Source organism: Euprymna scolopes, chromosome 13, assembly GCF_053919585.1.
Source record: "Euprymna scolopes isolate OS-2025 chromosome 13, ASM5391958v1, whole genome shotgun sequence".
In the NCBI taxonomy this organism is placed as follows: Eukaryota; Metazoa; Mollusca; class Cephalopoda; order Sepiida; family Sepiolidae; genus Euprymna; species Euprymna scolopes.
This window is the reverse complement of record NC_136494.1, coordinates 43537716-43560805: the sequence shown is the minus strand read 5'-3', so window position 1 is coordinate 43560805 and position 23090 is coordinate 43537716. Positions and strand designations below refer to the sequence as shown.

Here is a 23090-nt window from a genome sequence, read left to right as displayed (position 1 = left end):
ATATTAGAGAATGTGTCCGTGAATTGCCAACAAGTGACATCGGCGGACGAGATGGCTTGAAGATCTTAATAAAGAAACTGGATGACATATATTTAAAGGATGAACACACGCGCGCTTACATGACTTTTAAGGAATTTTACACTTATAAAAGACCGTCAGGTACCAGTATAAATGACTTTCTTGTTCGTTATGAGTTTTTGTACCAAAGATTAAAAAAATTCTACATTATTCTACCGGAAGGAGTGCAAGCTTTTCTTGTTTTGAACGCGGTTAACATATCGGAAGAGAACGAAAAATTAGCGCGGACAACGTGTTCTGTTTTGACGTATCAAAACATGAAGGAATCGATAAAGAAAGTATTTGGTGACATTTATCGTGATGAAAATGTACCGGCAGTGAAATCAGAGCCCGAAATCGTCAACTATAATTATTCTAAACCGGGTAACAACAAAAGGCGTTTTCGTCGAGGACAATCTAATCCATGTGACCGAAGTGGAAACGTGTTGTTGTGTTACAAATGTCAGTCTCCGAACCATCTAATTAGAGAGTGTCCTAGAAATACGCCCAGGTTTACGGAAGCGACAGAACAAATACACATTACGTTGTTCATTCAAGAAAATATTTATTTGAACAGTACAAATGAAAAAATCTCAAATCTTGTAAAGGAAACATTTGGAATGGCAGTCTTGGATTCTGCTTGTACTCGCACACTGGCTGGCGAAGTGTGGCTTGATGTTTATTTAGATACTTTAAATGAAAGTGACCTGCAACTAGTGAAGTATACGAACTCAGACCGGAGTTTTTGTTTTGGTGATGGAGTGGCTGTCACAGCAATTAAAGTTGCTAAATTTCCGGTTACACTCGGAGGTATAAGAGTTTATATCGAAGCAGATATTGTGAAAAACGACTTGCCTCTTCTATTAAGTCACAAATCAATGAAGACAGCAGGAATAGTGCTAGATTTCCGGAAAGATATGTGCTGGATTTTTGATAAATGTATTGAACTAAAGACCACAACTTCAGGGCACTATTGTCTCCCCTTAACAAATAAGTTGTTGGATCATAGTGGTACTAAGAACATTGTATTACATGTTCAGACTTTTGGTCAGTGTTCTTTCACAGAAAAAAAAAAAAAGCAGAAAAACTTCATCGACAGTTTGCTCATGCCTCGAAGGAAAAACTTGTTTCCTTGGTTAAAAAAAGTGGCAAATTCAATGACAAGGAATTTATAAAGGCGATTGAGGAGGTTTGTGAAAACTGTCAAATTTGCCTTAGATTTAAAAAAGCTCCACTGCGACCGGTTGTGGGATTGCCTCTTGGCAATAGATTTAATCACACAGTTTGCATGGATTTGAAAGAGTTCATCCACAATGAGGTGTGGATACTACATCTCATTGATGCCGCTACCAGGTATTCAGCGGCAACATTGATCAAAACAAAGAAGAAGGAGGAGATCATCAAAAACATCTTTATGATGTGGATTACCTTTTCGGATCTCCTGTTCGTTTTCTGAGTGATAATGGGGGTGAATTCAACAACGAACACTATAGACAGATGAATTAAAAACTCAACATAGAGACCTGTACTACTGCCGCAGAAAGTCCATTCAGCAACGGTACTGTAGAACGTCATAATTTGATAGTTGCTGAGGCAATGAAAAAAACAATTGACGATGAGAAGTGTGAACCTGAAATTGCCTTGGCATGGGCTATTTGTGCAAAAAATGCCCTCCTCAATTACTCTGGACACAGTCCAAATGAACTTGTATTCGGTTTCAATGTAAATACACCCTCAATTCTGACAGACCAGTTACCTGCTATGGAGTCCTCTACTACAAGTGACATGGTGAGAAAAAATTTAAATGCTCTCCATAGTGCAAGGAGAAACTTTTTGGAAGCTGAGTCCAGTGAGAGAATTAGGAGAGCTCTCAGGTCTAATGTCAGAACTTATGCTGATGAAGATTATGCTACCGGAGACCAAATCTATTATCGGAGGCAGGGTTTTAAAGGATGGCGTGGTCCAGCAAAAGTGTTAGGCAGAGAAGGCCAGTTTGTCTTAATCAGACATGGCGGAGCATTTTATAGGATGCATCCGTGCCAATTGATGAAAGTGAATAAAAACAACGAAAAAAGAACAAAAAAAGCTGAAATGCTGGGAAACACTACAGAAGGGAAGAATGAATACCTTTCAGTTGAGGAGGAGGAGTTGCAGAATCAAGTGGTAGAAAGTGAAGATATAGACAGAGAAGAAGTTGTTGATAGTTCTACCAGTTTAAGAGATAAGACTGAAAAACCTGGCCGAAATAAGACCATAACTTATAAAATAAATGGAAGTGAGGAGTGGAAGAAAGGAAAGGTTATGTCAGTACAGCCTAAATCAACTGGCAAATATAGTCATTGGATCAATATAGAACCTGAGGATGAAAACGAGGATCAAGTTTGTATCAACTGGAATCATATTGATCATTGGAGAGAAGTGCCCCAATATACTGAACAGGAAAATGTAGTCCTGCTCACCGCTGAACAAGAGCAGTCGAAAGCTGTAATGGATGCCAAGCATAAAGAAATAAAAAACATGAACACCTATGAAGTATTTGAATGTGTGCCATACACAGGTCAAAAAACAATATCCACAAGATGGGTGATTACTGAAAAATTCAAGGATAATCAGAAAACAATGAAAGCTCGCCTTGTAGCACGAGGCTATGAAGAAAATAGTAATCTGAAAACGGACTCCCCAACATGTAGCCGTGAAGCTATGCGAATGGTCATGCTAACCGCATCAATAAAGAATTGGATGCTGCAGACCATAGATTTTACCTCAGCCTTTTTGCAAGGTGGTATTTTAGAGAGAGATGTGTACCTGAGGCCACCATCTGATGTTTGTCCTAAATCTCAAGTGTGGAAATTAAAAAGATGCATCTATGGATTGAATGATGCTCCACGGGCATGGTACAAGAGAGTTACTCAGGCTTTGATTGAATTAAAAGGAGTAGCAAGTGCTTATGATAATGCATTGTTTTTGTGGCATGATATTAAAGGAAATTTGACTGGAATTCTTGCTATGCACGTGGATGATTTTGTTTTCTGTGGAAACACAGAGTTTGAAAGGGATGTGATTGCAACATTGAAAGAAAAATTTAAGGTGGGATCTCATGAAAGTGGAACATTCAAATATGTTGGACTGAATGTTAATCAACAGGAAAATGGGATCACTGTAGAACAAGATCTATATGTATCTTCCATATCTCCAATAGAAATAAGCAAAGGGAGGATACTGAGGAAAAATGATGAACTGAATGAAGAAGAAAAGCATGAGTTGAAGAGACTTGCAGGTCAGATGATGTGGGTTTCAACTCAAACACGCCCTGATATAGCTTTTGATGTGTGTAAAATGAGCAACACTGGAAAGCATCCCAAAGTAAAAGCCTTATTTGAGGCGAATAAAGCCTTATCAAAATTGAAATCCAAGAAGGGTTCTATAACATTTCCAAAATTGGGAAAGCCCTCAGATTTACACATTTTGTGTTATACTGATGCCTCTTATGCCAGTCTGGAAGATGGATCTTCACAGGGTGGTTTTGTTGTCTTTATTGGAGGAAGTACTGACAAAATGGCCCCCATGTGTTGGGCGTCAAAGAAATTGGACAGAGTGACAAAAAGCCCATTGGCCTCAGAGACTCTTGCTCTGAATGAGGGAGCTGATGCTGGTGTTTTGACTGCGGTTATGATACAAGAGGTATTTCAGTTATCTAAATTGCCAGACGTTCTCTGCAAGACAGATAATGCATCACTTGTGGAGACATTGAATTCCAACAATCTGGTAAGCGATCGACGATTGAGAATAGATGTAGCAAGGCTGAAGGAAATGAAGAGTAGAGGGGAGATACAGATAGAATGGATCAAGGGTTGTGATCAGGTCTCTGATTGTTTGACCAAGGCAGGAGCTTCGCCTGAGCTTCTAAGGGACTTGTTAAATCAGAAATAAATTATTCACTTGAGGACAGCAGCAATGTTAATGTAGACATTGGTTACCTCCCTTGCTTCAGTTACATGGTTACCTCCCTTGCTTGTGGTGATATAAATAGGAGTCGGCCATCTTGGTTTAGTCAGTTCGTTCGTACAGTTTAGACAGACTACAAGTGTCTCAACAGATAACTTTAATAATTTGGCATTCATACACCAAATAGGTGTGAGGATTTCTTTATAACAATAACTCTACAACTATAATATCTCTACAAATACAATCCACCTACAAAGATATAATTCGTATGTACACACACATGAAAGTAACTATACACTCAACAAACATAATTCATACATGTTTAAAAGTCCTGCTTTCTTTGTTGATGACTAGCAAAGAAACAATGAATGTTTAAAATATTCATGTTTTATATGGAGTGTTTTTTTTTTGTGTTTCATCATATCCATCATCTGTAATACTTATATTACACTAGAAAAAGAAGCATTAGAATTCACAAGGTTTTAGAGCAGCCATATTATGGTTGAACTTTATCAGCATTAAATTGTCATAAACATCGGGATTCCACTTCCCACTCTTAACCAAATAATTGTATAATTCATCATTGTGGAAAAATAATCATAGCCTAGGTTCATCATTTCTCCCAACATATGGTGAACGTGTGGAACTAGTTGCCTGAAGAAGTGGTATCTGCAGTCACTAAATACCTTCAAAGTCAGACTAGACAAACATTGGAGGAATCACCCGCTTCGTTTTGACTAAAAATCTACAGATGATGTGTATTGAGAGATTGTGATACGCGTGTATAGACCTGCGTTCCTTCTCACCGTATATTGCATTGAATTGTATTAATGATAATAAGGGGTCTATTTAATTCTTTCATGTCTGTGTGTAAAGTTACGTAAATGTAGATTAGTGAAAATGATATCTATTTCAGAAAAAAATGTTTTTAACAAAAAAGATTAAGAATATAGAATATAATGGATCAAATAATATTTAAAATAAAGTTAAGAGCAGTCACACATTTTTTAAAAAAGCACGAATCAGTTTATAAACATACTTCAAAATTGTTGTGTAATACTAATGTTTTTCTTTCTCTAAAAATATTGTTTGTAGATAAACTACATCAGTAGACATATTTGCATAGTTGAATTGTATTTGTAGATAAATTGTTGAAGATAAATTGTAATGGGTAGACAGATTATTTTAGATGGATTTATATAGAATTAAATATTGTGTAGACACACAAAGACATACATCTATTAGTATAGATTCAATTGCAACAAGATATTTTCGAACCGATCGATAATATTATCTATGATTATAATAAGTGAATTAAGTTGTATTTCATATTAATGTTAATAGAATGTCTTCATTTTATTTTCAGCGGCTCGTATAGCATTATTTGTGCAGAACACCTGTGTCTTACTCTGTGCATGTTTGGTTGGTGTCTACCTCACTTGGATTGCTGAATTGACAAGCTACTTGGAAGGAACCGGAACCATTATTGCAAAAGTCCTGATCATAGGATTGGCTATTGTCGCCAGATTAGCAAGCTTGGCCGGAACTATTTCTGTACGCAATGACTGGGTGGCTGTAATATGTGCCCGAGAATCAAGCAAACTTACAAGTGAGTGTTGCACTTAAATATAAAATCTATAGATGTCATCAAGTTTAAAACCATAACATGGCTTATTATTTGAGATTTTATGCAATATCATTGTTTGCACAAAGTTTATGCAGATGCTTTTATGCATTAATGCAGTGTTTAGATCTGATTTTAATACACATTAGAACTCTCTTTTCTTCAGAAAAATACACGATTTTATTTGACTAAAGCTCTTTATTGAATTGAATTGATAAAATACATTCAGCCTTCATGAATCATTTCGTTTAACCCTATTATTACCAGCTTGTTTAGAGAACCCCAACTTGTAGCATATTTTCAAGATGAAATATAATCAATGTGAAGCCTATATCCTAACACATTTTGCAATAATAATCGCAGGAAGTGATATTGCCAATTTATTGTGATCATCTAATTCAATTTCAGGGGATTCAATATATAAACTTATTATTACATCGTTTTCAAAGTCATTCGCTAAGGTTAAGCAATGCTAAACTTGGTTAGTATGTAGATGGGTGATCATTTGGAATATCAGATACCAAAAGTTTGGAAGTGAAAGTAACAGTAAAGTCACTTACTTAATACCCTTGGGAAAGGTATGAACCTAATTCTCCTCCTGCTGGCTATGTGTAAAATAGTAGTGTAAAGTAGATTTTCAAGTCCTAAGAAGTAAAGTGAGATTTTTCCCTATTTCATTGTCCAGAATAGTTTAATAAGCAAAAGCTACATAAAAATGATCGTCCCATTTGACATAATGTTAAAAGTGTTCGTTAATGTGCCAGAAGAGTAGGGTTCAATGTTTATTCAATTCAGACAGAAGACTAAAAAATGGTACTTGATGCTAATCACTAAGGATAAGTGGAGTAATCATGGAAAAGGAGTAGTGCTCTCCCCTATTTAGTTTACTTATACAATTATTACAATGAAAGGGAGTCTTCACATCACTCTCGACTATGGTTAATCGCTTTACTTTGTACTTACATAGAAAAAACACTTGTCATTCTTTTTTTACCCAAAATTGGTTTGTGTTTGAAAAAAAAAACTTGTTATTCTTTTTTTATCCAAAATTGGTTTGTGTTTGAAAAAAAAAACTTGTCATTCTTTTTTTATCCAAAATTGGTTTGTGTTTGAAAAAAAAAAAAACTTCAATCACATTAATTGAATCAGCTTTTTAGTCTGGATTGATATTTTAATTTTTTTGTTTTGTCTTATTAGAAGAAAAATAGAAGAGTTTTCATCCACTTATTCACATATACTATGACAACAACTCATTATACCAGGATCGTTTATTTAGTTATTTATTACTATGTTTTTTACTGCACTGATCGTTTTCATTTATTTGTTTGTTTTCATTGCACCAATTGCTAACTTTACAGATTTGCATTATAGCAATAATCTAGTACATATGATTTACAAATTTTTAAACAGGTTCACTGCTAATTATTTATCTTAGAGCAAACACCCAATGTTTATTAATCATGCTTTTTTTCACTCATTAATCTGTTAAATATTCAAGTCGCATCTCAAATACAATTGTTATAAGGTGCAGTCATGTATTATATAATATTCATGATCATCATAACTTAGCAATGTCATTTCAAACGATTATGTCTCAAATCTTCACGAATACAAAACAAAGTTACTGAATATGTCATTTCTGTATGTGTACAAACAATATTTTCTCGTTATAAATAGTTATTTTGTTTTTAAAAATACAAAAATAACTTTTCCCACGAAACATTCTTCCTTCGCGTATGCTCTATGTTCTACTTCCGGTTCAAAATGAAGAAAGAATAAAGAAGAGGAATAAAAACATATGCTTTTTATTTTAAAATGAAAACTTTAAAGTTGATGCTTTTTGCTGCAACGGTTTAGCAGAAACAAAAGTAACGAGTTTGAATCATATTTACAACTTACTTTTGTTTTTATAATTACGCTTATTCATTAAAAATAACAAAACTAAGCAGATTATTTATTTTCATTCTTTTTTATTCTGTAATTTACATGAGTTATGGAAATTAATTCCTTAGGCGACACCGAATATTTCTAGTGGTGTAATTCTCAAGAAGCACCAGGATATTGATAGCGATTCTTTTTTTCTAGGAATTGGTTTTCTCTTATATTTCAAGAGATGTTTACTTTCTTTGTTAATGGATGGATTTGCAAAAAGAAAAAGTAATACTTTTGACAATGATGATTGATGCTGAATAAAGGTCGGTTTTTCTCTTTGTATACCTCATTTTATATGATGGAAGTGAAATATTGCCTTCAGCAAAGCGGCTGGAAACTGTAGCCTCACGGATTATTTGTGAAATCATCAGTAGTACTCTGGCAGTTGATGTGAACACTGAAATAATTTCTGATTCCACAAATACGAGTGGCCGTCAATAAGTTTTCAGACTTTTTTGTATGCACTTTTTTATTGATAGTACACGCAAACCTCTAGTCCCTTTCAAAGTGATCTCCTCTGGCTGCAATGCACTTGTACCATTCCAACAACTTCTGAAAGCCCCATGGAAGTTCTCTTGTGGGAGCGAGTCAGTGACCCTCGTCGCAGCCTCTTTCATCTTCTCAATTGTTCGACAATCTCCAAGGTTTTCCTTGAACTTAGGAAATAATCAAAAGTCACAGGGAACAACTAATCTGTGACAAGGATGGAGTTGTGGACTTCTGCATTTGTGCATTTTCAGTTCTTCACGAATAATTGTGTGTACAGTTCTCACACTGACATCAAATTGTGCACTTATTGTCTCTATAGATATGACGGTTCTTATCCATATCATTTTTTATTTGACCAATCAGATCTGGTGTTATGTCTTCCCTACTCCTCCCACACCTCATTACCGCATCATAGACTCCCTACCTTCTTTGAATCTCTTATGCCACTCAAAAACTGATGCTCGATTCATGCAAGATGGTCCAAAAGCAGTCTGAAGCATTCCATACGCTTTTGTGGCATTTTTTCTAAGTTTAAAATAGAATTTTATTGTATATCGTTCTTCTAAAGTGTTTACATTTTTGAAATTCACAAGCTGTGACAATCAGGCTTTAGTAGGGTGTATTCCAATTCCTTCTGTAGCTGTTCATTTCAACCTGAAATCATAAAATTTAGTCAGTCATCTCATAAGATGTATAGCCATAACATACTGAATTTTTAAGAGTTTAAGATAATTTTAAATGCCTGTACAAAAAACGTTTTGAAACTTATTGAAGGCACCTCGTAGTAATGAAACAACTGAATCCTCTTTGACTTTAGTTTGCTTATTCATGAATTTGGATAAATCATCAGCATATATGATTGCATCAGTTTAACAGTATCTGTTAGAGAAATCATAACCCAACAGGTTAGTGGCTTACTTTGCAGACGATTGGGGTACTTTCCTTGGATTCAAAATGCTAACAAAAGGTTTATGATCAAGGTAAAGTGATATTTATATAACATTTTGTGAATTTATTTTGTGGTAAAAATTATTGCAAGTGCTTTCTTCTCTATCTGACTATAGTTTCGTTAAGCAGATGTCAGTGACCTGGATCCGCGAGCTATTGCTTTATGGTTGCCATCTGGAAAGCTATGTAAAATGACAGTTCCAACAGTCACCTGATCCTTAACTTCGATTTATCATCTTCTAACCATGTTTTTCCCCAGACATCAAATTCTGATCAATTGAACCTTCACGATTCTTCATATATGAGTTCTATTCAAGATTACTATATAACAACAGTTTGCCATTGAGAATATTTTCTGTATATAAAGATTACAAACAAATCTTATATTACGTTACCTATCAAACAAACTCTTCTAAATAAAAGATAAAGATAGATCAAGGAAACCTCCGCCATATTTTAAATCATGGGGATATTTTAACTCATGTGCAAAGTAAGGAGTGATTTGGACATTCCAATAATTGTAACCAGGATTTATATCAACAAATTATATTAAAAATTTAGAATTAAAAACGAGTTTAGTTTTCAATTGGTTATTTATTATAATATATCGCCAAATTCTGGCATTCTTAGACAATTAAATGAAGGCATGTAATGAAATTATAAAGTTCTATATCATTGCTCATAGTTGGAACTTATTAAACTGGTTTGTTTTGTATTTTTTTTATAGCATATCAACCATTTGAGGTTAATTTATGTCAAAATACAATACTTATTAAAAAATTATGAACGATGTATTAAACTTAAGTTGATTTTTACTCGTAACTGTGGAAAGGGGTTAATATCTTTTCCAAAGGTACTACACTGTAAATGTGTGTGATAGATATGACTGGAATCGAGCTCAGTTAACATTCCTAAAGCATGCTAGTATCCACTGTACAGTTTGTGCCCTCCTCGTCAAATTAGTTGAAAAAGAAAAAAAAAAACATCAAATAGTAAATATTAAAAAAAAATATCTATTATAGCTGAATTTTAAAAGATTTTTGTAAAAAGATATTAAGGGAAGAATACCAGAATGTGAGTTACATAATTAAATATTCAAATAAGTTTTTAAAAATAAATTGATTGACTATAGTCGAGAGTGACACCCTGTTCATTGACACTGAGATGTGGGGAAGTATGCCACTTACTTTATAATGCTGAAATCATTATAAGGTAAAGTATAAGCAAAGACACATCGAGTATCATTTGTTGAATCTTTGGTATGATCTGACAGAGGATTTAACTCCAGTTTTCCAGTCTATTAGCAAACACTCTAACCATTGTGCCAAATGAACAGGTTCATATCCTTCAAAACGTAATATGCATATCAATACTCCAAAGAAAAATAGTGCAAACAATAACTGTTCCGTCATATTTTCTTAAATTGTTATTTCCTTGAATTAATAATTTTTTTTTTTTTTTTTTTTACAGCTATGACTACTGCTCTGCGCCGTATTGATCTTGTCACAAAGTTACTCTCTCCCGTGATTGTTGGACAAATAATGACCTACATTTCTGTTGTGGCCGGTTGTTTATTCATTGCCATCTGGAATTTCGTGTCGGTTTTCATAGAATATTTTCTGCTGTACAAAGTCTATCAAGCGGTTCCTAATTTATCAAAGAAGAAGAAAGATGACGACATTGCTTCAGGTTTATTGCTTTCTAGTCTATATAAAAACACTAATTGAAATACTCGTCCCAGGACGGGTTCATAAGGAGATACATCTGAAAGAACGTTCAGTAAGTGCAAGAGAGCAGACACTAAAATACAAAAAAGCAAGAAGACAACATATTTATATGGTGAAAAGTGTGTGGATTCGTTCATAGGCTTCAAACATGTGTCCAAACCGACATAGTCAACATTATCATGTAAATTTAAAATGGCGGTGGACTAGTTACCAAGTTGTCATTAAAATATGTGCCTGTCTAATTTTTCTAATGTATTATGATGTATGGATTAAGGTGTAAACCTTGCGAAAATGATAAACATGGAAAGTAGATCGTTTCTACACAATGTCAGCTGTCTATGTTTAGTTATTTAGATGCCCACAGGCTTCAGATGCAACACTAGAAAGACAGAGATAATAAACTTTATATAGCAGATACTTTCTCCACTGTTGTAATTAAAACCTTTTGTAAATGAAAAGCAATCTTAACTTGAAATTTCTGCAACATTATGAGATAAAAAATTTGATAAACTGCTTTACAAACAAATATAGACGTACATAATAGGTATATCAATAATTGCAAAGTTTAATAATCAAAGGATGGTCTATGGAACCAAAGAGAAAGTTTTACCCTTTTTGCCATTTTCTTACATTTTTTACATTTTCTTACATTTTTTACATTTTTTTACATTTTTTACATTTTCTTACATTTTTTACATTTTCTTACATTTTTTACATTTTCTTACATTTTTTACATTTATTACATTTATTACATTTTCTTACATTTTTTACATTTATTACATTTATTACATTTTCTTACATTTTTTACATTTTCTTACATTTTTACATTTTTTACATTTTTTTACATTTTTTACATTTTCTTACATTTTTTACATTTTCTTACATTTTTTACGTTTTTTACATTTTCTTACATTTTTTTACATTTTCTTACATTTTTTATATTTTCTTACATTTTTTACATTTTTTACATTTTTTACATTTTCTTACATTTTTTACATTTTTTTACATTTTACAACAATAAGAAACAAAGAAATCACAACGAGTATTTAACGGAATACTTTGAAGTATGTCTAAAAAGATATGATCTCAACGGAGTAATTCAATTGACTAAAATTATTGATTTCTGATTTGATCTCTAATCAAGAAATATGAAATCGCGAATTTTATTTAGTCAGTTTATAAAATTAAACTAAATAATAATAATAAACATAGCAGCAATAAAAGAAAATTTCTATAAGAAACAAGGAAACAATATCTTATGGAAGCAATTATTCCCACAAAACATTCCAATGCATGACCCCTTTACTGCTGGTGTAGAATGATGGAAAAACCAAGGAAGGATAGCATCACTCAGACTTCCACTGAAAGAGCACAGATTATTTATGAACCATGAGAAAATGTCACTCAAATTCCAGAGAATGCCAATAGCCCTTATCAGGAATAAATTCAATGGTAAACGGCTATTGTTATAATGCAAAGTGATTTTTATCTGCAATTGGAAGACATGTAGAGTATTGGAAATTTGCAAAGACGTGCTGTTAGTGTTATGGAGATTTCAAAGAAAATCACCTCTTTTTGCCAATGAGCAATGGTAATAATTTGTATGAGAATTCCTAGGGAATGATTAAATAATAGTTTTATTTTAAACAGCAAAAGTATAAATATTTGTAGAAGATCAAAAAATCTGCATGCCTTAAAAATAAGTGCAGAGACATGAAATGTTTAAAAAGAGTAAATTGAAAAAATATGCAGGTGTAAACCCTGCAAAAATAGAGCTTGTCTGGGGAGAGAATCATCCAAGAGTGTTTTGTCCCTTCAAGCTTTGTTTGCCTCAGTTTTAGATGCATAAATTGTTTCCCAAATTCTACCAAATATGAATGGCAAGAAATGTAATATGCCATTTAATTCTTGAGATTTTGCGTTCAAAGTTGGGATTCTGGTTGAACTTGTTTGATGAAAAACCTGAAATAAGCAAAAAGGCCAACGTATTGAATAGTGGGGGTACCAAATCGATGTATGTTGTGTAGTGGAAGGGGGGGTTATAATGGAAGGACGCATACCAGGGGACGAGAAGACATTTATTATATAACAATGTGAAGGTAAAGAGTTCTTTTCAAAACATAGAGGGAAGATACAGTTAACATTTTGGAAAGGGTTTATTATAAAGTTCTTTTAAAAGAAGAAGACAAAAACACATTACCTTGCAGTTGAAATGACGATGAAGACAAAGGCTTACAAACAACATGACATTTATTCCAGCTGGTGATGAATTACTACATTGTCTTATCTCCCTTTCTGACTCGCTTCCAAAAGAGGCTTAGGTTAACTCAGTTCTCCTCTTTCAACTGTCATCTCTCCCGACTCTGATTTTTCTGAACATTACTCTGTAACTGAATTCAGCTCATTTCGAAACCTATCTTAACTGAATATATTGAAACTATCTTTCTTTGTGACGTCAGAACATGGCCAACATGTGCCTGCTTTGCGCATAGATTGTTGCACATGCTTTGAATACATTTCTGGCAACACAAAGACATTCCTTAATCGTCACTGTCCTTTTCTCCTGCTCTGACCTAACTTTGTTTTTATAGTTATTTTTAACTACAATGGTTAATTCTACATTACTGAAATCGTATCTAAATAGCAATATCTATTCTTTTTGAATTTTAATCACTGAGTTCGATTCTAATAAATACTAGCCTGGGTTCCCGGCATTGCCTGAGTGTTTGGAGGTGTGTGTTGAGCCAAAAAAAAATGTGGTAGTAGATAGGCAGGCTCAAACCCGTGGCGCGAAGGCGGGAAAGAAAGTGAAAGAAAACATGACGTTTTACCCCTACTCGATGACGTGACCAAAAGTTCGGAACATTGAAATTAGTAAAGTCGTTCCAACCGATAGAATGAGTTGCAAAAATGGTGACGCAAAAAGAAACAACCCTCCTTGTAGAAAACTGACGAGTTGAGGGTGAAGAAATTTATGTTTTTAGCCAATGTTTCGATATTTGTCGTCCGAAGGTTTGTGCTTCAAAATGATACCAAGCTAATGAAAATCCGTCGCTTCTGTTGAAAGTTTTAGGCAGATATACAAACGTACATGCATATATTTAAACAAACAGGTGAGATTTATATCATAGATTATTTTAGTTCCTATTTACTTCATTTCTCTAATTACCGGATTTGTCCCCTTCTATAAACAAGCACACATCCTTGGACTCACTCACATTGTAAAATATTCTCAATGCATTTTTCAATCAGTGCATCAAATATTAATTGCATACATCAAATATTATATATTGGAAATTGAAAAAGTAATGCCAGTTCTTTAATCTATATATCTATAAAAGTGAACGTGTGTGTGTGTGTACATTTTCCTACGCAATAACTCTGTCAATTTTTAGTCTACAGACTCGAACTTTGATATACAGGGTACTGAGATTTGAGAAAATCGATGTAATCGGTTTGTGGCCAGAAATTTAGCGATTAAGGGGTCAAAGTTCAACGATTTGACCTTTGAGAACTCTACCAAACTCCTCCGACAATTTTGGGTCTAAACACTTGAAATTTTAGATATAGGTTCGTTGGACATGGATCTAACTTAATAACTTGATTTGAGCCCAAAACAATAAATTTTAAGGGGTCATAATAGGGGTCAAAGTTTTTTTAAAAATTGACCTCTGCGGTCTCTTCCAAATTACTCAGACGATTTCTGGTCTAAATATTTGAAATTTTACATAAAGGGTATTCAGAGATAGAGCAAGCTTTTTCATCAGTTTGGGTTGAAAATTTTTAGTTACCAATATATAAATGTATGTATGTATGTCTGTTTGCATGTCTGCCTTAAACTTTCAATAGAGGTGACGGATTTTACCAAGATCAGTATCGTTTTAAAGTTCGACCTTTCATACAACAAATATCGAAAAATTGACTAAAAACATTAATATCTTTCTCTTCAACTAGGCACTTTTCTACAGGGGAGGAGGTCACTTTTTTCGCCGATATTTTTTAAAGTTATCCTCTCCTTTAGATTGTCTAGCCTTAATTTTAAAAAATGTCGCTTCCAGTTTGGCAGTGGTCGTAACAGCATAAACGTTAGGTTTTACCTCGTTCTTTTCCTCCTTTGCGGTACGGGTTCGAGCCTGCCTTCCTACTACCACTTTTTTTTGCTCAACATGCACATCCAATCACCCGGGCAATGTCGGGCTGAAATGCTAGTATATCTATAAAAGTGAACGTGTCTGTCTGCCTGTCTGTGTGTGTGTCTGTGTACATTTCCGTACGCAATAACTCTGTCAATTTTTAGTCTACAGACTCGAACTTTGATATACAGGGTACTGAGATTTGAGAAAATCGATGTAATCGGTTTTTGGCCAGAAATTTGGTGATTAAGGGGTCAAAGTTCAACGATTTGACCTTTGAGAACTCTACCAAACTCCTCCGACAATTTTGGATCTACACACTTGAAATTTTAGATATAGGTTCGTTGGACATGGATCTAACTTAATAACTTGATTTGAGCCCAAAACAATAAATTATAAGGGGTCCTAATAGGATTCAAAGTTTTAAAAAATTGACTGCTTTTTTTTTTTTTTTTGCTCAACATACACCTCCAAATACCCGGGCAACGCCGGGCACCCATGCTGTGTGTGTGTGTGTGTGTGTGTGTGTGTGTGTGTGTGTGTGTGTGTGTGTGTGTGTGTGTGTGTGCACATTTTCCTATGCAATAACGCTGTCAATTTTAAGTCTACAGATTCGAAATTTGATATACAGGGTACTCAGATTTGGGGAAATCTTTGTGATCGGTTTTAATTAAGCAGTCAAATTTCAACGATTTGACTTTTGAGAACTCTACCAAACTCCTCCGACAATTTTGGGTTTAAACACTTGAAATTTTAGATATAGGTTCGTTGGACATGGATCTAACTTAATAACTTGATTTGAGCCCAAAACAATGAATTTTAAGGGGTCATAACAGGGGTCAAAGTTTTTTAAAAATTGACCTCTGCGGTCTCTTCCAAATTACTCAGACAATTTCTGGTCTAAACATTTGAAATTTTACATAAAGGGTATTCAGAGATAGGGCAAGCTTTTTCATTGGTTTGGATCAAAAATTCTTAGTTACCAATATATAAATGTATGTATCCGTTTTGCATGTCTACCTAAAACTTTCGACCGAGGCGACAGATTTTACCAAGATCAGTATCGTTTTAAATTTCGACCTTTCATACGACATATATCAAAAATTGGCTAAAAGCATTAATATCTTTACCTTCAACTAGGCACTTTTCTTCAGGGGGGGGGAGGTCGCTTTTTTCGCCGATATTTTTGAAAGTTATCCTCTCCTTTAGATTGTCTAGCCTTAATTTAAACATAACTTCAGGTTTGACGGTGGTCGTAACCGCAAAGACGTCAGATTTTTTTTCCCATTCTTTTCCTCCTTAACGGTACGTGTTCGAGCCTTCCTTCCTACTACCACTTTTTTTTTTTTTTTGCTCAACATACACATACAAACACCCGGGCAACGCCGGGCTGAAATGTATATAAATTTATTGTTCTACGATTATGTTAAGTAACATGGCACCAATAATAATAAGCAAAACATGTAATTAGTAGTGTTGGGACGATTATTCAGATTTTCTGATGCCAAAACAGTTCTTTTAATTGTGTGTGACTCATCAGAACAAAAATTCTTTTATGTCAAACATAAGCATCAGAAAATTTAAGTGAAGTATTCAAAACTTGTTTAAAATAAATTCAAGTTTTAACTTAAGTAACCTGAAAAAAAGCAAACTATTATGTAGACTAAAAAATTTTTTTTAAATATTACAGCGACAAAAAAACAGAAATTATTTTTAAAAATGTGTTGAACTTTTATTGTAGATGCAAACGATGATGTGACTGGAGAAATTGAAACAACAGAATTACAAGCTGAAAACGAAATAAAGACGCAAGATAATTGTGATTACAAAAGCCAAGTCTCACAAGGAAATTCAGAGAAAGCCTTCCAAAACGAAAAGAAAACATGTTGTAAATGTGGACGACATCCATTTTTCACATTGTTATGTTCTATGATCTTCAAATTGGTAAATGGATGGCAGACTTACATAAGTTACAATGTGTCCTGGGCTGGATTTGGCTTAGGTTTACTTTACATGACTGTTCTTGGTTTTGATAACATTACAACTGGTAAGCATCAAAGTTTCTATACACTCAATAAGAGGATTTGTACTTTCATTTTTATGCCACATTTCTTTTTAAATATGTTTTTGTTTATTTTTCTTATTAAAATATTTTTTAATCTATTAGATGTCTTTGCAAAAATGACTCAGTTCAACACTTTATTACCCCTTCACAGGATGTTTTCTTTCCATCAGCCAAACGGTTTAGTCCATTGTTTGAGAGAGGCTTTTGGTGCTCTCCACTTTCAAGTCGATCAAATTAACTCAATTAATTAATGATTAATGTTTAATTTAACTCCCTCCAGCAAATATAAAATATACTCTTAGTTCTATCAAATGTAGGTTTAGTAACAACTTTAGTAGCTAAGAGATATTTCAGTTTTTGCATAATATTTATAACACGGCTCTTAAAATAGTGGGTATAATAATATTGAAATAAAATAATAATAATATAATAATAATAAAAATAAGAACAAAAGAAAAAGAATCATCGTTTGGTTCACTCCAATATATAACAGATACTAAAAGCAAAAAATGGCAAAAATTCCTAAATCTTACTGAAATAAAAACCATCTTCCTATAATTAATTCCTTACATAAAATATTCAATCGAAATTACTTAAAGATGCAAAAACATCATTAATTTGTAGAAGCAAAATAGCAAGTAACTTTAGATACAGAATAAATCAGGATGTTTTGCATTTACTGTAGAAATTTATAAATGCTAATTAAATCCCACAATAACAAAATACTATATGATAGTAATAAGGAGAAAAATAAAAGTAAAATGCACAAAACGTGATAAATGATGATGATAATAATAATAATAATAATAATAATAATAATAATAATATAACCACAAGAAATAGTAATAATTCAGAAAGTAATAGAAATAATTGAAATTGAAATAAAAAAATGTAGAGAAAAACTATAACTGCTAAATTCATACAAATTATCCTTGACAAATAACGGTTTCATTGATTGAGATTGTCGGACTGACTTCCTCATCTTGGTTGTTATTGTTACAACGTTTCGGCCGTTTTGTCCTCCGGCCTTCGTCAGGTGTTTTGTATCGAACTGGGGAACCGTTTGTTAGGAGTCTCGAACCCAACCCTTTATTATTATTACGGGGGTACCGTGTTCGGACTCCAGCTAGACTTTGGGACATAGTTGCTGATTCTCTGTAAACTTTGATACAACGTCTAGGACCACTCGGCGTTGTATCAAAGTTTACAGTTACCCAAAGGTGCTTAGTTCAATCCTGAACGAAGGCAGTGAAAAAAGTAACATTGAAAACAGAGAATCAGCAACTATGTCCCAAAGCCTAGCTGGAGTCCGAACACGGTACCCCCGTAATAATAATAAAGGGTTGGGTTCGAGACTCCTAACAAACGGTTCCCCAGTTCGATACAAAACACCTGACGAAGGCCGGAGGGCAAAACGGCCGAAACGTTGTAACAATAACAACCAAGATGAGGAAGTCAGTCCGACAATCTCAATCAATGAAAACACCTCATCTCAAAAATACAGACAATTACTAAATAACGGTTTAGCTAAAGGCATCGTTTAGCAAACCATTTACAGATGAAGACCTGAATAACAAAATATACTGCTTAGGAGAAGCTGCTGTAAGATTTTAAAACTACATATTATAAACAGAAAAGAACATTCAGTAACAAGAAATAGAGCTATTATACATCATTATAGAATCATTACTGTTATTTAAAAGGTAGTAGACAATCATCTATAGTTAAATAGAAAATATGATTATGCTTGAGTGAGAAACTAGAAATTTTAAAGATGCCAAAAAAACAATTAATTTATAGAAGCGAACTAACAAGCAACTGTAGATACAGAATAGACGTTACTTTAGGATGACTAAAAAAAATTAAAAAGAAAAAGAAATGCATACAAACACAAAAATAAGCACAAACTGAAAAATGAATATAAAATGATGATAAGTAAAAATAAAATACAACCAATAAATTATTTTAGTTCCCATGTGTCACATTAAAGTTACCTTTGTTAATTTGACCCATTTGAAAACAGGGAATATCAAAACCCCTCTGAAACATTGGCTGATGGAAATAAAAAAAACTGGAGAAAATTATAAAACCAATAAATCTGATTGGTTAGTTAGCTCGAGTAAGCACTACTTAGATATAAAAATAATCACAAACAATGCATCCATGCAATAAACCTTTATATTTCTCTCAAACATACAAAATGAACGTTTCTGTGTAGCTTACTTGCTATAAACATATTTCCCTATAATCATTTATTTATAAAAGATATGAGTTTATACCTACAGTACAAATAACCTCATTTTTCTGCATCTTCCCTGAGCACTCATCTAGTCTAATAATACTAAAGCAGCAGGGGAAGAAAGTATAGATATAGAATGTAACATATAGATTCATGACACTAGGCCTCTGTCAACGTGTAAGAAAAGAGAAAACAAAAAAAGAGCATCATATAGAAGCCAGCAGCAGAAGGAAGTAAAGTGTGAAAAAGACCGATATGCATGTATCATGATCACTGATGGCTTGATATTATTAGAATTGGACAAAATGTGATTAAAGGTTATCACAACCTTTCATAACTGAAATCGATCTGATTTTCATCAATAAATTCTTGTATGGATCGTTTCAATAAATTTGCAATAAAATATGATTTTATGAATCGATTTTCTAAAAAATTGTAATAATTTATCAACTTTTTTTAAACAAATTTCAGGTTTTGCCTATTCGCAAGGAGTCAATGAATCTATTCTTGGAATCCTAATGGCTGTCGGTGCCATAACAGGAATCTTAGCGACTTTTATTTATCCAGTGTTGAAACGAAAAGTAGGATTACCAAGAACTGGACTAATAAGTTTTTCTCTTGAAATCATATGTCTGGTGTTTTGTCTTTTATCAATTGTCAGCCCAGGAAACCCATATGGATTGGTCCCATTATCTCCAGAGTGTGTTGAAAATGGAAACACCACAACAAATTACACGCAAATTGATGTTTATAATTCTTCAACACCTTCATCAAGCAACGCCATTAAAGCATATTGTTCATACATTTCTGTCAGTCTTTTAATGCTAGGAATAATTACTGCACGATTTGGTAAGTTATATTAATTTTAACATTTTCTTTTTGTTTTAATTAAACTTAATAATATTTCCCCTGTGTGAACTCTTTAGTCTAGCTCTAATCATTGAATTTTTAAATAGGTTAAATAGCATTCTCTCAAAATATCGACTCCTTATTTTGTATTTTGCTGGTCATAAATCCGTTGTTATAGAATGGTTTACACTTCTTTAGCTACTTTGGTTACCTTGATCTCGAATATCTGCCATTCTTGATAGATTTCTCATGATGCCAAGTTTTCAGAAGGTGAGATGATGTATTGTTCTTGTTTTTGCGAAACTGATATAACATATCCGAGTCCTGTTAAGATAGTGCTGAACATAACAAGCATCAAAGAAATAACAAATCCAATAACATAGCGATCAAAATTTATTTCTACGAACAAAAAGGGGGTTGAAAAGTGTTGTAATTTGTAGTTCATGTGTTGTGGTAAATATTTGAGCTGAGTGTAAGTCAGCAGAACCTAAAGACGTTAATCAGTTTTAATTTTGATGAGCATAAAGCATATGAGAATAAATTGTGATAGAAAATCAGTTCTGCTTCTGGTGTTACTATCAACTTTGTACTTTGAAATTACAGTAGGTTGAACTGGGGTGATTCCACCCTCAACTTTACAAAAATGGCTGCCAAAGACAAAATAATAGTTTTTACTAAAAGAAAAATTGACACACACACATATATAGGTCAAAACAGTTTAATATGTAAAAAAAAAAGTGAACTCATGTAACAGGGTCAGTGAAAAAAAAAACGTTTTAAATCAATTTCAATATTTAGGGAAAAAGGGGCAATTCCACTCCTTATCTTCCTTCCATTCCCTTTCCGTCCTGCGTAAGTAACAATATAACTACAGTGTCTTTTCAAAGGCACCTAACATGAACAGCTCTACACTCCACACAAGGTAGCCTAGTCTATTGTTTGAAAAGTTTTCGAAGAGGTTTCTTGACCGGTTTGATGGAGTTTGTTCATCATTGTCATCATCATCACAATGGGGTGACTGGTTTGACCAGCCCTCATCACTGTCCCCGATTTGTGAATCGTCATCAGAGATGTTCTTTCTTTCCCTTTCTATTTCTCTTTACTTTCTGCTTTCTTGCTGAAGAAGTTTCATCTTCATCATTGTTGCCAACTTGGGCTGACCGTTTTGGCTGCCAATCTTCATCACTTTCAGTGTCACAATTGAACTCTAGCTCAGACTCATCATCAGCAGATATTTCCACTCTTGATTTCTTCCCCTTTCCTTTTCTCTTTCCTCTTCCCTTTCCCTCCCTCTTTTTAGCTGGCCCGGAGTTTTGCTCTTTTAGGCTGCCTTTCTTCCTCTTCTTGTGCCATCCTCTGAATAAATTCAGCAGATGTCAGACTCTCCCCATATATCCTGGCAACTGTTTTTGCTAGCATAATCCTTCAGGACTCCACAGAATGACTGTTGGGAAATTCCCCCCCCCCCAGGGGGTGGATTTCCCCCAAGAGGCATAGGTGATAAAACCCACCTGTTGACTATACTAGGCCCGAAATAGAAAGATTGAGTGTTTGAAAATGAAGAAAAAAAGGGTAACAAATTAGTATAACCTGTGTCGGATTAAGAAAGCAACATCTTCACTCTATGATCTCATCATAAAAAGTGCGGAAGGTTTTACTTACTTGATGGATGGAGTAGGATGATGTTTTCAAGCTTGAAGCAATCAAATTCCCCACCAAAAATGCCTTCTGGAAAGGAAATGCTATTCAAGGGAAGCAACTCTATTAAATGGACAACTCAAGTTAGGGATGAAACAACACTCGTGACAGCAGTTATTTCCCATTATATGTAAACGGGGTGGAATTCCCCGTGGATGGAATTACCCCGGTTCACCCCATATATGTGTGTGTGTGTGTATATATTTTTTAAGTATATATATATATATATATATATATATATATATATATAATATAAAGCGTGGGTGGAATTACTCTGGTTCAGCCTATATCCTTGTGAGAAGATAGATGAAAAATATGGTTTTGTGGCATGAAAATTACAGTCAAAAAGGTTGCAGCTTTGTGTAGACATCTTGGGTGGATCTGTGCAATATGTTATCGAAAGTGTTCCTTTATAAAGATCCATTGAACATTTTAGATTTTACCATTTTTATCGTGAATTCATTTGCACATAGAGCAATGGTCACGCCCTTTCAAACCTAAACCTGACAGACCAACCAACCCATTCGTTATAAATATAGTGAATGCATCTAAATATTTGATAATGTCACTGTATTTGCAATAATGTCACTGTATTTGCAATATTTAACCAACTTCATAGTGTTTTAACTAAAATTTTCAAAACAAAAAGCCAGAAACTTGTTTTTTTCAACTATTTACATTTTCTTCCAGGTCTTTGGATGTCAGATCTGACAGTGAATCAACTTCTCTTGGAAAACGTGAATGAAACTAAAATAGGAGTCGTAATTGGTGTTCAAAATTCTCTCAATATGCTAATGGATCTTTTAAAGTTTTTACTTGTGATATTAGTGCCGGAACCTTCAGACTTCTGGCTTCTCATCAGTATCTCTTACATATTCATTTGTTTTGGTGGCATCAGTTTTGCAAAATATGCTCTCTTCAAAAGCGGACATTTTGAGATATGTACAAAAGAAAGGCAAAATAGAAAACAAAACAAATATAATGTTCACGCACAAAATACTTGACAATTGAACAAGCCATGATGAAGGTATCATATTACCAAACAAACTTCTGCAAAGAACAAACATTTTCTAAAAAGATAATGTGGGCTTATGGATATGAAAACAATGCTTAGACGACTCAATCTCAAACTTCATATTTCAGAAGATATTTTTATATATTTTTATATAATTATTAGTTGTTTACCACACATTCATCAAGAATTCATTCTCTTTCTCTCTCTTTCTATATTAGTCCTCGCGTGAAAGAGCAGGACACAAAATGTTTTAAATAATAATAATAATAGAATAACAATAACAAAGACTTTTGCTGGCGAAGACTACTATTGACTGTAACCAGTTATATATTCTTTTTGAAATTTTCATCTCTATTTTTCTCGTTATCT

At 33.6% G+C, this 23090-nt stretch overlaps 1 protein-coding gene across 2 annotated transcripts in view; it reads left to right on the top strand.

Annotated features, from left to right (window-relative positions):
* Positions 1–23090, top strand: part of LOC145291997 (ferroportin-like) — a 260890-nt gene that overhangs the window by 237740 nt on the left and 60 nt on the right. For both annotated transcript variants that reach the window (XM_080137974.1, XM_080137973.1), the window contains exons 4-8: positions 5369–5611; positions 10466–10684; positions 16597–16902; positions 19631–20008; positions 22397–23090. The exon at positions 22397–23090 is cut by the window's right edge and continues 60 nt beyond it. In XM_080137974.1, the coding sequence (XP_079994100.1) occupies positions 5369–5611; positions 10466–10684; positions 16597–16902; positions 19631–20008; positions 22397–22710 (1460 nt within the window). In that variant the 3' untranslated portion in view covers positions 22711–23090. The remainder of the gene's footprint in view (positions 1–5368; positions 5612–10465; positions 10685–16596; positions 16903–19630; positions 20009–22396) is intronic.